The 17,641-nt window shown below is 40.4% G+C and overlaps 1 protein-coding gene across 1 annotated transcript in view; it reads left to right on the top strand.

The window, feature by feature from the left end:
- The window catches only part of ADAMTS12 (ADAM metallopeptidase with thrombospondin type 1 motif 12), a 137,299-nt gene that overhangs the window by 96,109 nt on the left and 23,549 nt on the right, over positions 1-17,641 (top strand). The window contains exons 14-17 of the mRNA XM_088532112.1: positions 4,817-4,937; positions 9,135-9,379; positions 10,694-10,835; positions 17,282-17,408. Of these exons, the coding sequence (XP_088388238.1) occupies positions 4,817-4,937; positions 9,135-9,379; positions 10,694-10,835; positions 17,282-17,408 (635 nt within the window). The remainder of the gene's footprint in view (positions 1-4,816; positions 4,938-9,134; positions 9,380-10,693; positions 10,836-17,281; positions 17,409-17,641) is intronic.

The following is a 17,641-nucleotide window of genomic DNA, read 5'->3' as shown; positions in this document are numbered from 1 at the left end:
ATAATATTTCATTTTAGGCTGCAATTGAATAAAAAATGGTAATATGTTATATGTTAGACCCCTTGTCCATATTGCTTGAATAGATTGATCTTGTAGAGTAGCAATTTGACAATGAAGATTTCAGTTAAGAATTGTTGCCCTAAATTTAACCAACTTTAATCTGATTTTGCAGATTGCCATGGTTTGGCATAGAACCATAAGGGAAACTGCTCTTAAGATATCTAAATGTGCTTCGTTTTAGTTATATCAGATATACTGATCGCCAAACTGCACATCATCAAGGGGGAAGTGCAGGCAGATACCATTGGTGATTCTCTTGGTCCTTGCAACTTGTGCAATATAGGGAGCCTATTTTTTCAGCACACCTGTCATTTGACACAGCTGGGCCTTTGGATTTTTCTTTTGTACAGAACTGGCCATCCTTAAATGCCAGTAATGCTGTTATCACGCTCAAACCTGGAACCAGTGGCTGCCCAAGAGAGTCATGACCTATGTGCCTGTGGTTGCAACCATATGTTGTCCCAGGTTGTGCTACACAGGGGATGAGAGATACTCTTGACTCTACCATATATCTGCACCTAGTCATTCATCTTCAGATATCCCATTAGACCCACTCTCACCATGACACCCTACTTAGCTTTGGAGGAAGGCAGGAAAATCTGTCAATTTCGTCTAAAATCTTCAAGATATTATGGCTAGTTTGCTGTTTAACTGTGTTCCCCTGCGCTTATTCTTTGGGTGTCACTTCTTTACTTTTGCTTATAAGATTTTTAAATATAAAATTTCTCTTTCTGCGTTTCAAGTTACATATCAGTCTGATTCTTACTGGAGCCTTTGGTTGTTCCCACAGTGTTAATAAGCAAGGATCTTGCCATGGTATTATGTACATTGAGCTGTAATGCAAGTATGAGTTTTCAAGGTTGATGGATTTGGTTAAATGTGAACTACAGCACCCTCTATGAGTGAAGACTCGTGGAGTGTGCACTGAGAGTCATGGACCTGGCATCTCCCCTGTCTGCAACAGGCTTCCAACTCCTCATACAGCATTTGAGAGCTTAGATGTCCTTCAATCATGCAAAATCATGAGCTATTCTCTGTGGTAATTTGCAGTTGTTACTGACAGATTATTAACTTTGTATTGGAAATTGCACTGTTCTGTATTAGTAGGGAGGAAAGTGGACTTTTATTCTCTTGCTAAAAAGTAAACTACACACCTCATTTATAGTAGTAGTACACCTATCTCTCACTACTGCATGAATCTCTTCCTCCCACTGCTGTCTCCAACAGGGCATTGCTTCAGCCCTTTCTGGGTAAGTTATTAGAGAAACTGTCGCATCAGGACACATCTCCCCATTCAAGGCAGTGTCATAGCCAAATATGACAAGATCATCATTTCTTCATTTGGAAACCAGTGGAACATGGGAGGAAGAACTTAAAATCATAATGTGTTGTTCCTGTAATTTGGATATTCAAGCAGTGCACCCTGCAATACCCACCAGTGACAGCAGGACTCTTTGTATCTGCTGTCCAGCAGCCAGTTTGACACAAGAATCTCTTTCTGGAAGTGGTAAAAAGATAGTTTCCTTTTAGTCACCGAACAGTAGGAAACAAATTGCAGCTCCTTTCTGCAGAGAGGCTGTTGAACAGTTGATGTCTGTCATGTACTGGGATTGATAATAAAGACTAGTCTCAGGTGTGTTAAAAAGGCTCTCAGTGAACAGGGCAGTGACTAAGGCTGCATGGGGTGATGCAGATTTGTAACCACTGTAACACAGTGTGCTTCCCTGGCAAAGGATGGACAAGGACATGGGTGTGCATTAGAATCAGAGCCTAATTGCTGTGGTTTTGTCTTATTTTAACACCTGCCTCTAGTCTTCAGGTCCACTTTCACATGCTATCTGCCAGAACTGTTAGGCACATAATTAAATACTGTTGTAGAAAACATGACTGCTTCCTATCCAGGGTTGAAGTATGAGGAAAGCAACTAAAAGGGAGGAGGAAGAACTGGAAATAAGAGTGACAGAAATGATGTGATATTCACTGGAGCGGTGAGGTAGAGCAGGGCCTCGAAATTAAAGTTTGTGCATATTTACAATGAATGAGTGCTGGAGCTGTTTACTTCAACTCATGGAAACATGTCTCACAGTTTGTAGTGGTTATTAATGGCCTTGTAAGGTGACGACATGTTGCCAAATACAAATGTCACTGTATCAATGGCAGCAGGAGATAAAATGAAGGGTGGCTTACTGCGGTACAGTAAATTACTGCTCTGCAGTGTTCATTTGGGTGGCCTCAATCAAGGGGATCCTGGCACCCACCCTGGTACAAGTATGGACAAGAGTGGTGATGTCTGACCAGATATTGACAGTGTTTCAAGTGTTAAAGGAAAGCTAAAATGTGAGTTTCTGTGGCGGTAATCGTATGGGACAGAGGGATTTCTGTCATGTCCCAGTGATATCATATTTTGATGATCTGAGGATATTGCCAAGGGAAATTCAGAAGCATGTGAGAAACTTGTCAGGTGTCTTGAGTGAACTGATGCGCAGTGCAGCCCATGGAGACACCAAGTGACCCCCCTGTAAATAGAAAATATTCAGGACTCCATGACTAGAGTCATACTGAGTCCATGCAGGACTCCCCAAGACTCCAGGAGCTTGGTTCTTGCACAGCTCTAAGCCTGACAGCACTGGCTTTGCTATCTTTATAGACAATTAACAGATATGCTGATAGTACAGTAAATGTAGTGCAAAATAAAGCATTTTTTAAGGAAAATGACTATTTGCCTACCTATTTACATTCTCCGGCAGTGCTAAGTATCAACTATAGTGCGTCCTTGACTTACAGGTGAAGAGTAAAATCTGAATTCTTGTTGAGATAAGGGATCATCCTGCTCTTATCACAGTGGTATTCAAGCACTTGGAATACTTCATTAAATCCATACTTAATAGAATAGCTACATGCCCGGGGGCAAAAATGTGGTCATGAGACTACCTTGTATGTGCTTATCTCTGTAACATTCTGTACTGCTCATAAACATAATACTTTAATACTGAGGTATGCCTGTGTGAAAAGACATTACAGTATCAGTGAGTTCGAAAGTGGCTTTCCGTGGAGAAAGAAATAAACTGAGAATGCTGCAGGGCTTTTTGGCACAGGTTTGTATTCTGCAGCAGGTATCAAAGATGCTGATTGGGTGTTGACACTAAGTGATACATGAGTCTCTTTGGAATAATATGCAAAATGTGACATGATTTCACACAGCTATTAACTTGGGGCCTTCTCTTTTTTAGCACTTTCTCTAGCTGGTCTTTATCACTGGTACCCAGAGGAAAAGTTCAGGCGTTTCTTGCACTTAAAAGACCAGAAAAAAATATTGGAATATAAAGGATGTGTTATACCCAGATTAATCTAATGGATATATTTTCCTGTCAGAAGATTACAGTCATTATGGTAGCTGTTGTGCTGAAAGTAACATAAGATCAGAATCAAAAGAGGGGATAAACTGGAGTTTCATACTTCAGGAAGGTATTACAGTTTAGCAGGTATTGCACCTAAAAGTTCAATTTGAAAAGAAAAATAGCAGAGAATGATCTTAGATATTCTTATAGTTCTGGCTTTGCATCCTTTAAATAGAAAGAAAAAATCAATATATCCCATTTTTTTGCATGAAGAGAAGTCTTCTAAATTAAGTTGTAGGATGATCAAGATGACTTTGAAGCACACTCCTTGGACAATCATGTTGCCCTGTGTTCATTAAGTCCATGAAGATGTGCTATGGATGAAGCTAACACATAGTAAAAGTGATACTAACTGGAGATTCAGTTAACTGGAGAGCCCCAACCAGCCCCTCTGTAATGATGGTGGGGTCTTATACAAATCACTGTTAATATATATTTTAAACTTCATTAATATTTGAGTGTGATGATAGTAGTTAAAATACAGGAATCATTTAATTAACTTTATGAGATCAAGGAGCTCAAGTGCACCATTATGTGGTTTAGAGGGCAACACTTTATTTCTAAAGCAGTTATCAATAAAAAATAGAAGTGCAAAGTTGAACAGCACTTTCAGTTTTGTTTTGGAAGTTGCTTTGCTAAGTTGTTTTAAGTTTCCAAATACAACTTTTTAAAATCACTTTAAATGAACTGAATACATTTTTAGAATTCTTTCTTTGGCATATTTTTATAGTATTATTATCACGATGCCTTTAGGGGAGTTTGGGGAATAGTTCTCTGCCTGCAGCTGAACTCTGATTACGTCAAGACAGAGGCACTGCAGTGAGCTCTGAACCTGTGCTCTGCCTCACCAGCAGTGGCCTTAGAGAAGGAGAGCTCCTCTCCCTCTGCCTCTCCCTCTTCTTTAACTTTCTCCACTGGTAGGAACCAAATTCTGGTTCGTGTTTGGCTTAGTACTGATTCTACCATTTTATGCCCCTACTTGTCTGTCTAGAGCATGTTCTGTTTTAAGTAAGTAGGATAAACAGGTAGGGTTGTTGTCTGAATCTAAAGAAATGGGTATAAAATTCAAAGTATGTCAGATGGTTTTCTTTTGTATTTGTACTGAATTCCTGGGAAGACATGGGTGCTTACTCATCACAAAAAAAAAAGAAAAAACTTACTTTCATACAGTACATGTGAATTTAAGCTAAATATAACAATCTCTGCTGTTAGTTCCTGTATATAGAACATGCACTATTCCAGGAATTTGATTCTCCCTCTTCTTGGAAGGGCAGGGTACCCTGGAGGCAGTGAGAAAGGAGTTTTTGAGTATGTTATTTTGGAGACCATGCTTATTCTGAAACTGTTTTTCCTTCTAGGCTGTTGGCTGTGATTATGAGATAAACTCCAATGCGACGGAAGACCAGTGTGGAGTTTGCCTGGGAGATGGCTCTGCTTGTCATACAGTGAAGATGATGTTTAATCAAAGTGAAGGATTTGGTAAAAATAATTCTTTTTAAAAACATTCTTCTATTGCTGAAATAATTTCTCTCCCTAAAAAAGGCTCAAATAGCTCTTACTGCAAACTGAGTGACTGTGCAAACTATCAATCTGCATAGCAAATGGCAAATGCATGATGCTTCGCAGTGAATCATGCTTGAGCCAGAAAGGATTCGTTCACCTTGTCTAATAAAAATGCTGTTAGAGACCAACAGGTCTCTACGCAGATAATAAAACCCCAAATAGCAGGTGCATTTACAAATGAATATGATTAACCACCAAAGGAAAAAAGAAAAACTAGATCAAGTCTCTCGGGAGAGCAAAAGTACGAAGGAAATGCTGGAAGTGTCTGGTCTGGGGATTGATTTTGAAGTGTCCAGTCTGTCTGATCCAAACGGCTACAGTGACCGTTTGCACTGCAGTTGCTTCCCATGCGTGATGGTTGTACGAGTTTCTGTAGGATGTCTCTGGGGCAGAAGGTGAGCAAAGTAGCTCCCTGAAGGGTTAACGGGTTTGAATCTGCACTGGGAGAACTGAGCCTGTCTTTGCCAATGGCAGCAAGCCCCTTGGGCTGCAAGATGCCCAGTGTGGGCTGTATCCGAGTATAGAGTCTGGCCCAGGGAGGGGAGAGCTGAGACTGATCAGAACGAGTGTGATGATGCATTTGACTGTGTGTGGGTTCTCCAAGGATGAAAATGATCTGAAGGTTCTTTTCAAATAACATTATTTCTCAAAGGGTCCAGGCTAACTGAAGCAGTTATACATGGGAGGATAAAATGACATCTCTTGTATGTTATTTAAATTCATACAGTATTATATCTTCACTTCGTTTTTCTTGCCCCAGGATTCAATAAGCCTCACTGAGAGAAACCACTGAGGGATTTTGTGTGTTAAGTAAAATTATTTTGTCACTGCATTTAGATTCAATAGAGTGAATGTCTTCTGCAGGCTCTTTCTCTTCTGCAGAAATTAACTCCATTATGGAAGAAATGAGGAAAAGTAGCAGGAAAGACAGGAGCCTGTGAGCCATTGAGCTTTTAAGATGTGTGGTTTGCCCTGATGTTCCACAAGCGGTAAACTGGAATTAGGAATTTATTTTTGTTCAAACTATGTGGCTCTTTTTTTTTATTTCTGACTGGCAAGCATGTGAAGTTCTCTCTTGCAGACTCTGCCATAAACTTGTATTGTAAGTCCTCAAATTGTAAGTCCTCAAATTAACTAGTGATCAAATCAGACTAACGAAATATTAGTAAAGAGTTGTAATAATTCAGTCTTTCATAGCAGGGTACAGAAAACAGTTTTACCTAAGGTTTTACCTACTCCTGTTCAAAAAAAACAACCAAGCAAGCAAACAACAACAAAAAAACTTTAAAACCTTTGTGGTTACTCGAATTTCCATTTAAAATGCTTTGTCTTTCCTATGGATGCAGCACAGGCATAGTGGTCCAGAGGCTTCCAGCACAGCTGCAGAAGTGAATAGAGTGAATATTTCATGTGTGTAATTGATTCCATTAGCGCTTTATGGTGGAAATTAAATCAGATTTGCACAGATGGTCTCCAGTATTGACACTAATGCTAGCAAGTACCTGGTCCGCACTTGGAGCTTTGTTTGAAAAATCATTTAAGTCACTTCGGCTATTTATGACTACCAAGATTGCAGCATGGGCAGGACAGTGAAAAGCAGGTTCTAGGCCTGGGCAAAGAAGTCACAGGCTCTCCTATGATTAAGGATCTGCTTTTGTTTAAGGTATTTAAGAGAGGAGGAAATCCCTGACTTTATGCTCATTGTAGTGGTGGCTGCAGAGGAGTTTTCCCTGGGCACAGCAGAGCAGTCACAAGGATGCAAACAGCCCGGGAAGGAGAGAGACCTGCTGTGCTGGGTGAGGGGGAGAGCTGGGGTCGAAGAAAGACTGAGGCAGAAGGGACAACAGGTTAGCACTGTGGCAAATGTGGAGTAAGTGGATAGCAAGAAAGGGGAATAGGACATTCTGTGAAAGGAAATTAATTGTTTGACTTTAGCTCGTTTCTTACAATAAGGACATATAGGGGTGCAGATGTAGTACTGCAGAAAGTAAAATTAGGTGCACATCACTCCTATGAAACTGAATTTTAGCAAATTGATGAAGTGAGGAACAAAGTCTGCGCTTAGCCAGACTTGGAGGTTTATGTTGGAACCATAACCTCCTGATCAGGACTGAATCAAACCCATGCCATGGTGCTCTTTTGCCCGTGTTTTACCTTTCATGTAAACTAAACATCAGGCAGAGATCTCTTAAGTGTCTGAAATTAGCCCTGAAATGGAGCCTGGACACAGCCATGATGCAAACATAGATCCAAGAGTCTGGAAGTTCCCCTGGCTCCTCACTTCAGAGACCATCTCCGGGCTGTGCTTTTTTTCCCTTACCATCACAGCTGCAGTGCTTCCTCTTTTTCATGGGAAGGCTGAATCCAGCCGTGCCTTGGCCTGCAAACCCAACACCCTGCTGGAAGCCTGTGCTCTTCTCTACACCATATCTTCATGGTTGCTCCCAGAGCCTTCTGGTCAAGACACACGAAACAGAGGAGAATTGAGCCTCAGAGAAGTTACATTTTGTAAGATGTAGAAGCTCACAGATATGACAGACTGGAGAGCAGGATGGGGGCTGATGTGATAAGGAGAAATAGCTGGGTCTGATTATTGACTGATCTGTAGAATTTCTCCTGTCTCATGGCAAGGCAGAATAGAAACAAGCCATTCAACTGCAACAGCACTGTTGTTACAACAGGGGTTGCATGTGTTTATTTTTTATATTGCATTCTCAGCAGTAATTAGGAGCATACAGAAATTAGTGTGAGGTTAGGGGAAAGTGGGAGATAACTTAGTTAATGGGGAAAAAAAGGGAATACAATATTTAGCACATGAAAAAATCTATCACCAGACATTTAAAATACATTTAAAATCAGGTTTATGAGCAACAGCAAGTGATTTTAGACAAAAATAATTAAGCAAAAACTTGAGGGGACACAGACTTCATGTTCTAACAGGAAAAAAAAATATATTGTTGTTATACTTGTGTTTTGAACAAATGTTATTCTAATTAGATCCAAAAAGATATTGGGAAAGGGCATCAGGGTTGCAAAGCCAAGCTCTCAGGAAGTGACATAATTGAAATTTTCTATGCTATCTTAATTTGAGACACTTGTGAGCATGCCTTCTAATCAAGCCTTTAGTTACATTATCACACACTGGGTTTAATACTTTCCTGCTGCCTGAAAGTGGAAAATATTTGGGAGAATCACTAGGCCTTGTCTCTGGTTTCTTATTCAGTAATCTTGCAGAATGTAATTGGATTCTTTACTTATGAAAGGCTAAATATTTTGAATCTCCACAGTCAGTCTTGGAAGCTTGCAAAAAATGGCAACCAGAAAACTGAGCATTTTCATAGGAAAATATATGGAATTTAACTGCAAGGAGCCCACGTAGATATTCTTTAGATAATGATCACCGAATATGCCCGATGCATTCCGTCTCAATCATGGGAGTGTGTAGTGAAAAGTGATAAGCTGATTTACACAAAGAAAGTGAACAGGATTCAAATTCCAGAATTTAATTTCTCCCCTCAGCCACATAGAGTAAGAACTGAGGCACCACGTTCATCCAGTAGCAAGTCTTAAAATACACCAGTGTGAGTTTCAGCTTCCACTCCAGAGCTCCTGCCTGGAAACCTGTCACCCATCCAACTTTTAAAGCCTGTCCAGTTGTAACAGCAAAAAAAATGGTTTTATTTTCTGTTTTTTTTTTTTTTTTTTAATACTTACTATTTTTGCAGTTTTCATTCACTAGCAGTAACAATTCTCCATAAGATCAGAAGCACAGATTTTCATGTTGCTTTGCCTGTTGCACAAACAAAACTGTGATAAGTGTTCTGGTTTCATTCTTAAAACACATACCAATAATCTCATCTCCTTTTATAGATAACTTTGTACATGAAAGCTATTTAACTTCCTTATGAAAGTTAGTAGTTTATATAATCTGTTTCACTATTCTTAGTAATATGAGGCATTTGAATGGCTTTTAGTTTGCAGTAGCAAGTCTGAAGATGGAAAACAGGCAGCGGGAAGTTAAATGACTTAAGAGAATGGATATGAAGTTACAAATAAGTAATGTGCAATTGTATTTTTTTGCATTTGTTTCCATGAACCTGTATTGTCTCTTAGGATATGTTGATATTGGGCTAATTCCAAAAGGTGCAAGAGGCATCAAAGTCACAGAAGTGGCGGAAGCTGGAAACTTCCTTGCTGTGCGAAGTGAAGACCCAGAAAAGTATTACCTGAATGGAGGCTTTATCATCCAGTGGAATGGTGAATACAAAGTGGCAGGAACAATATTTCAGTACGACAGAGCTGGTGATCTGGAAAATCTGACTGCTCCAGGACCCACCAACGAATCAGTATGGATACAGGTAAATAGAAGACCGTGAGCAGAACTTGCTGAGTGTAGATGGCAGCAGAACACATAGGGGTATTTGAAAAGGAGTCTGGAAAAAATATGTATTTTGATATAAGCCATGCTATATATGTAGTCTTTCAAAAAAGAGTTGAGGTGTTTTGTAGAAAAAGATACCCCTTGTTTGATAGGTAATTTGCCCTACCTGAAAATGGTTTCACAATTATTAAAAAATAATATACTCCAGCACTACTTTCCACAGAATATTGCTGGTCAGTCCTCTGCCCAAGCTTCCCTGCCTCCTGTGCCAGCCTGGGTTAGCACATGGGGCTGTGATATGCATCACATCCTTAATCACACAAGAAGAGCTGGTATTAAGCAGCAGCAGCAGCAGCTTGGGAAGGGTGACAGTAGTGTTGGTGTATGCTGAGCACAAAACAGTAGCTTAAAGTAAGTGAAACTGGGCTGGTTGGCATCAGCTGGCTAACTTTACTCCCTTTTTCTTTTTTTATGTAGCTTTATCAATTCTACCTGAAATGTAACCAGCTTCTGTAAATTATTTAAAAACACTTTTGTTCCTTTTCATTCCATAAATAGATCCTTCCTGTGTATCCAGTGAATACTTGCAATCAATATTCAAGGTGTTGAGGGGAGCCACTTCCACACCTTAAATGTCTGGAGAGAAAGTGGCCCTATGGGTGGGTGTCCCAACTTCGCTATCAGGAATAGAGTCAAGGAGATAATCAGAAGGAAGAGTAATAGTTTGTTGCTTCACTGTTTTGTCCCTGGAAGATGTTCTCCTTTCCTCCCTCTCATCAGCTAATGACAAACTTCTTGATTTGGTTTTAGCAATTAGAATTTTCCTTCTGAATGACAGAAACACCAAAAATAAAAATCCTGAAGCATATCTGAATAAAACCTGTTATTTGCTGACCTACTGGCTGTTTTGTAAGAGCTATTTCAGATGGGGAGGGAAATTACCATTTATAATGAGGCTAGGCAATAGTCCTTGATGAAGGGCACTTCAGGCAGTCTTGGATGGACTTTGCACGATCTTTTCTTACAGTCAATAGGATTCCAATTATGCTGACCCAGTTCCTCCCAGCTGCGCTCACAGAAGTGCATGGCAAACAACCGTGTCTTAGGGGCATACACAGCCCTGCCAACACGCAAATTAAAGGCTTGCCAGTCTTCATTTTTGAACTGGTAGCAGGCTGCAAAATGGGAAAGCTGCTTTAGAGATTGCTAATTCTTCTGCTTTCACACTTTAAGAGCTTTACGTCAGTAAATTATAATCATAAGTAATTAAATAAACCATGCTTTTTTCCAGCTGCTTTTTCAAGAGACTAACCCTGGGATCATGTATGAATACACTGTGCGTAAAGAAGAAAGCCATGAGAATGAGATTGGGGAGCCAGAGTATTTTTGGCAGTATGGAGACTGGACAGCCTGCAGTGTTACATGTGGCAAAGGTAATTCCTCACTTCCTTTCTCTGTTACTGGTTGTCTTCATTACCATCAGGTTTCATCCTTGCCTTAAATTTTCCTGGCAGCATTCTGTTCCTCGAAGAGGTAAAATTCTTTAATCTGCGTTTTGTGAAAAAGCCATCAGATAGTAAGACATATTGGCTTGACAATAAGTTATTTGATGGTTGAAAGCAACTACGTTTCAATTACGCTTATCCTGAAATTTGCAACTTTAATGAACCAAAATGAAAAACTAATTTTATTTATACTTCGTTGCAGTATCGTTTGCACTAATCCCCTTATCTGGAACACTTAATTGACAGCCTGCTTTGATTTCTCTACTGGATCTTTCAAAAAATAACAAAAAAACCTTTTCTATTTCACATCAATAAGTACCTTTTGTGCATTTCTCTATAAATAGTTGATTTAAGTTAGTTTTCAGCATTTGTACCACTTTGCCACCCTCAGCACAATGGTTTGAGAACAATTTTACTTATAGTTCTGTGCCATATGCTAACCTAGGTAAGTAGAATGAAAATCTGGAAAAGATCTAAAAGTAGGTCTGGAATAGATCAATGAAATGAGGCTAATGCTAGGAGTAAGCCAATCTGATAATGATTAAAGGCCCGAAGCTTGTGCTTTTTTGTCTTTTTAAAAAATTCTTATATCTCTATAAAAGTGTGTGTATATGTATATATTTTTTTCTGAAGAAAAATCTCATCACAAAATGCTGTACTCTCCCTAGCTGGCAAAAAAAAATCCATTTAAGTATATTCCCAAAACAACTATTTTGCTTGATGACCCATTTGTAAATTTTGGCTGTGTTATCTTGCTGTGGACAGTGTTTAATTTAACAATTGGCATGATAACAAAAAGAGAAAAAAAAGTGCTATTAGACTGCTGATTTTGTTTTCTTTGATGTCACCTGCTTTTTCCCAGAGGTGTTTCTCACTAATAAAATTACAATTCAGTGTGCTGTTGTCTGGCTAAAGAGCTATGTGGTTTGGCTTTAATTTCTGACTGCCACCTGGGCTACTTGCATCGAAGGCTACTGGATATATTTTGTTTTCAATTTTGATTTAGTAAGTGACTTCCACCTTTTACCATGATAAACACGTCCTGTGCTCACGGACTTGTTCTGTGCATCTGTGGAAATGACACATTTCAGGCTGTGGAGGGGAGGTAGGGGAGGCAGCGCAGATCCAAGCGCAGGGACACAGAAACCTCCTCAGGTCTCCCTGTGCCTTCGAGAGATGGACAAATGCTTTTCTGTCTTTCCCTTTAAATAGGAGCATCTATAAAAGGAACTGCGCAGGTGTTAAGGGGAATGTAGTCATCTGCTGATACACCCTGAAGGCAGGTTTTTGGCACTCCCAGCCCAGAAAAAATGGGAAGCACTAGCATAGAGCTTTGTGCATCACTCGCATCAGGGATGCATCACTCAGGCTGGTGCTGCTAAGCCAGTGCTGAGGCTGAACTAACTGGATCTACTGAGCCCTGAGCCTTGAGATGGAGCTGCATGCAGCGGGATGAGCAGCAGGATTCCCAGGAGCTCCGCAGCCTCGGAAGCAGGCAGTTGCTGCAGGGAAGGAGTATTTGGGAGACGCCACCTCTCTGTCAGCACATTTATTTGGAAGCTGTAAATTGTTGCTGCGTTTATCAAGGCACAGGCATCATAGTAGCTGCTGACCTAGAACCTGGCTGTCCCAGTCCCAGGCGGTTGCACATTATTGTGGTTTGATCCCCCCGAGTCTAGTTCAGGACCAGGAAGCAGAATAAGCAGGACCGAATGTTCCCAAGTGGCATTAGGGAACAGAGCTCTCCACTTCCGCAAAACTTCCTTCTTAGTTTGAATGCAGATTAATTTTATCTGAACGTCTCCTTTAGATTCAGAATTTAATGCCACTGGCAGTAACAGACCTATTGTGCCAAGCCATGGACGTCTGAAGATTTTTTGAAAGGTCTCTAAGATAAAGCGTACTGAGGCTTGTGAGAAGATTATCTTCTATCAGGCTGCTACACAACAAGTTTTACTTAAAGCAAGTCCAGAGTGGAGGTCAAGGAGATAAGAAAAGTTGCATTTGTTTAGACTAAATGTGGTAGTAGAATAACCTCCAAGGACTTCTGCAGTTCCTGTTTGGTAAATAATAAACTAGTGGCTTGTCAGGGTAAAAGGGAGGGCCTGAAAGGTGAGCTATTGAACCAGCTTTGAGTGGCAGTCCTTACCTACCTAAATTTCTGGTTAGAAAGCCTCACCTATCCTACCACATCCCTTTTTTGAGTTCACCCAGGGCAGCTCCTTCCAGGTATTTTTGAAAAGGTTCTTGGCCTCAAGATAACATCACCTACATGGCTGTGCCCTGGCTTATATCCTTCTCCCACTGCTTTGTAACCCAGAAATAGAGGCCTCATCTTTCACAATATGTTAATGTTTTCTGTTGTTCTCTGTCTTATGTGCTCTCAAAGAGAGTTAGTTTGCAATAACATCATTTAAGAGGAAAGATATGTCTGAAAAATCAGTGTATTCTTTAGCAGACAATACTGCATTGAAGAAAGGGAAAACAATGCCATGCCTGATACCCATTTGCAGTCTAGAAAATAATCCGGTAGTGACATTACAATCCATATAATGACAAACAAATTCTAGAAGGGATAATTTACAACAAAAATCGTAAGTTTTGCACTGTCCTCATCATAGCCTAGTTTGAATCTTGGTTTACCATTTGCTTTATGCAGAAAGGGATTGTTTTGCCATCAGGATGTGTGTGCAAACAGGAGGTATCCTGCAAACTGGCTTTGTGCACAGCTTCTTTCCAGACAAGAGCCTGTCCCTCCAGAGCCCACGCTCAGGGCTGGACATAAAACCCTTACGCTTTTCTGTAGGAAGAGGAATTTAAAGTTTTCACTGAGTTTCCTTTTCTAGACCAATTGCCCATTATAACAATCCATTAAAAATTACAAATGTAAACCTTGAGTTATTCAGTTACAGTCTAAAGGTTGTAATCATGTTTCTTAGAATGAGTTTTGAGTGGCACTGAACATAACAATAATCATAGCACAGCTCTAACTAAAAGAGAATTTTAGGCAATCTGAAAAAAATAATTTCTGAATAGATTAGACCAATAACTGGCAAATTTTCAAAGCTTTGCAGAAGGACTTAGCCAGAAGATTTGTGTGGGGGGGTTAATTGGTAGGTGCCCTTTAAATCCTTCACCGCACTTATCAGGGCTATTTTGCAAAATTACCTCCAGGTGTTTCTGAAGTGAAATTTAGTCCTAAACTTGTATTTTTGTTATTAAAAAATAAAGGTCAGTGTGTTTTTATTTAAGATTATGCACCTAAGTTTTAAAACAGCAGGAATGGCAAAGCTGGCTTTTGTATTTTATAAGTAATTTGTGCATGCAGTGACTGTAATCTTTTCATTCAAATACTGAAGTGCTGTTCTTAGGGAGTAGCTAATGTGATGTGCAAGTTGGAAATTACGTGCTCACATAAAGTGTGCCAGCAGACATGCTCCTTTGCATACATATTTTGTACCTCTATTCTGGAAGTGCACGACCTTCAGCTGTTGTGTTCTCACCTCTAATTTTGCCATAACGGAGGGATGTTCTGCCCACAGATTTCTAATTTCTGTCTCAAAAACCTTCCAACCCCAAATGATCTCCAACTGACACCAAAGTGCAAAATCAGAGCACAGTGTTTGAAATTTTATCTCCCATTTCTCTGTTAGGGGTGAAATGGCACTGAGAGGTGGAAACAGACCCAAAGTGCCTTTAGAGAAGTGAGGAAATGAGAAAAAACAAGATGTTTGCAGTGGGCATCAGAGCCCAGGACAAGGTCCAGCTGAATCCAACTGACACGTTCACACATTCCCCCCACAAGCTATGGACTAGTTAGCCTGAGGTCAGAGAGAAATAGTGAGGATGACCAGAAGAAAACACACCTCTTTCAGAGCCCTTTAGGAAGAGTTTTAAAAAACTCATTAAAACTTAGATCCTTAAGCATACTAGAATTTTTAATCTCGGACTTAAATAGGATTGTGTGTACTGATGAGTTATATAAGCGTGTAAATCTTTTATAGAGGTGTGTCAATGCGAGTGACTAATTTTCTAGTTCTGTAATATTTTCCAGTTAAACAAGCTCAAGATTAGAAACCTAACTGTATTTTGTCTGCTTTATGAACATCAGTCTATGTGTACACAGCTGCACATATGCATGCAAACACTTCTTCCAACTTTTGAAGTGAAATGTACATAGTCGTAGAATCATAGAATGCTCAAGGTTGGAAGGGACCTCTAGAGGTCATCTAGTCCAACCCCCCTGCATACGCAGGGACACTTAGAGCACGTGGCGCAGGACTGCATCCAAGCGGGTTTTGAAGATCTCCAGAGAAGGAGACTCCACAACCTCTCTGGGCAGCCTGTTCCAGGGCTCTGTCACCCTCACTGTTAAGAAATTTTTCCTTAAGTTCCTGTGGTTGTGATGGAAAAAATATGCATTTATCTATTCTTTTAACATTTAAGCCCATCCCAGAACTTTACTGATTTTGGAATTACAGTGTGAATTCACTTATCATTCGTAGCATTTGTATAACTAAAGGGCTGAATAAATTAGCTTACTGATGCCAGTGAACAGCAAATGCTTTATGAGGATGTAGAGCCCCTAAGCAAGACCTCTGCAAAAGGTTCATAGCAGTTTTGAAGTGAATTACGGCAGCTGAAACACTGCTCAAAAAGCTTATTAGAGGGAAAGAATTCTTCTCTGGCTTGTTTGCCTTTGTATTATGACTTTGGAAGGGATGGGAACATAATTCTATGAAGTTCCTTGTTTGCATCAGGCAGGAAGGTTGCTCGCTATTCCGGTCAGGTTGCAGAGCGTGAAGCAGCGCGGGCTCAGGGCAGCCCGGCTCTGCAGCAGGAAGGACCCACTGCTTGGAGCGGTGCCGCTGCGGGACAGGTCTTGGCCAGCAGGATTAATGAGAAAACGAGAAATTAATCATCGTTCCAGAAAATAAACCTCATAGCAGGAGACTTAGTGAGCCGAATTCATGCTGTCGTAGGTGCCATCGGTACTGTGCTGTCTGATATGTCCCAGTCACAAGTTTGCGAGTGAATTCACAAAAGAGGTGAGATAGCAGTAACGCTAGCATGAAGATTTAGGAAATATGTTTTAATTGTTATATATGGGCTTGTTGTCATATAGAGAAAGTTTTCAGGTATTATTCTATGGGGATTGCTGCTCTTGTTTTCCAGATAGTTTCCCATACTAGTCATTAAAGAAAAGGAAAACTTCATTCCTAAACATACTGCAAAATGTGATAGTACTTATCCCTGACATTATATTAATACTAGCTATTGGGACCATTTTTTCCCTGGGTAAGGATAAAAATCAGAGAGATACAGTAATGTAACCTCTGCATAATAATTGCCGTGAGTTAACAGTGCAGTTAATTTAACAGGAGTTAATAAACAAGGTTTCTTCTGTCTTTTAGAGTCCTTGGGATTTGTTTGAGTTCAATGCCAATGTTGCAGCTGCATCACTTAGTCTTGTAAATTGTAATGATGCACAACTTTATACACTGGATTTGCAGCAAAGGATGTACTTCAAATTATTGCAAAGCTCCCTGTGGGGGGAGGCTGGCTGGCTTTGTTTCTTTCTGATAGCTGAGTGGGAGTTTTTGTGGGTCGAACTGTTAGTACACAAGCCACACTGTAAGTCTGGGATGTGTCTCTGTCTCTCTGCATTACGGTGGTTTGTCCCATGCAATCAGTGCTCCATGTCAGTCAGATATAAAACAGACTTTTATCCCTTGTATTATAGCATCATTATTTCAGGTTAAGTTCTAGACCTTTTTTTTTTTTTTTTTTTTTTTTTTTTTTGAGAATGCAGTGCAGCATTAGTATTTACAGATTAGATTTTTAGTGAAACACTTTTTTTTCTTTTTTTCCTCTGCATAATTAATTGAAGAAGTGGATAAATAAATCGACAAGAACCTCCTTGCTGTGTGTAGCCTCATGCTGCTCTGGGTTGCCTCTTATCCTGGAGTAATCCAAGAAGTATTCACAGTCCTTAAACTTGGGTGTGATTTCAAGGCATGCAAGTGCCACTTAGGAGGCTGCAGTGTAATTGTGATAAAGCAAAGTGTATCTAATATAATTGAGCTAACAAAATCAGCAGAGCTCTGCCTAACACTCTTTCAGCTCAATTAAAGGATACTCATGCCTGTCTTAGCTCAGACATTCAGCAGTGCTGGCTTTTACTTCTGATGAAATGTGTGCATCTCTATTTGCCCTGCTTACATGCTGGAATTTATATGTTATTGTATGAATGCATCTGTCCCACAGCTGTTGTTGCAGATGTGGAGCAAAAGCTGTGCACTCCCTATGCTAGAGGATTCCTGCAGTTTGCCCACTGCCTTCAAGGATTATCCTTCTCTTTGTTCCTCCTCCAGGGGTGCAACGCCAGATTGCCCACTGCATGCGGAAGGGAAGTGGAGCAATCAAGAACTCCTTCTGTGACCCAGCGACCCAGCCAAATGGACGGCAAAAGAAATGCTATGAGAAGGACTGTCCACCCAGGTAACAGGCACTGGGAGCGCTCCCGTAGTGCTAAGCAGGGCCTTTATTCAAAAGAATCATAGAATCGTAGAATGCTCAAGGTTGGAAGGGACCTCTAGAGGTCATCTAGTCCAACCCCCCTGCACACACAGGGTCACCTACAGCACGTGGCACAGGACTGCGTCCAAGCGGGTTTGGAAGATCTCCAGAGAAGGAGACTCCACAACCTCTCTGGGCAGCCTGTTCCAGCGCTC

This window comes from Tinamus guttatus, unplaced genomic scaffold (assembly GCF_059628265.1).
Source record: "Tinamus guttatus ecotype Peru unplaced genomic scaffold, ASM5962826v1 Tinamus_guttatus_pri_ptg000455l, whole genome shotgun sequence".
Lineage (NCBI taxonomy): Eukaryota > Metazoa > Chordata > Aves > Tinamiformes > Tinamidae > Tinamus > Tinamus guttatus.
The sequence above is the reverse complement of the archived record's forward strand: the minus strand, read 5'-3'. Positions and strand labels throughout refer to the sequence as shown.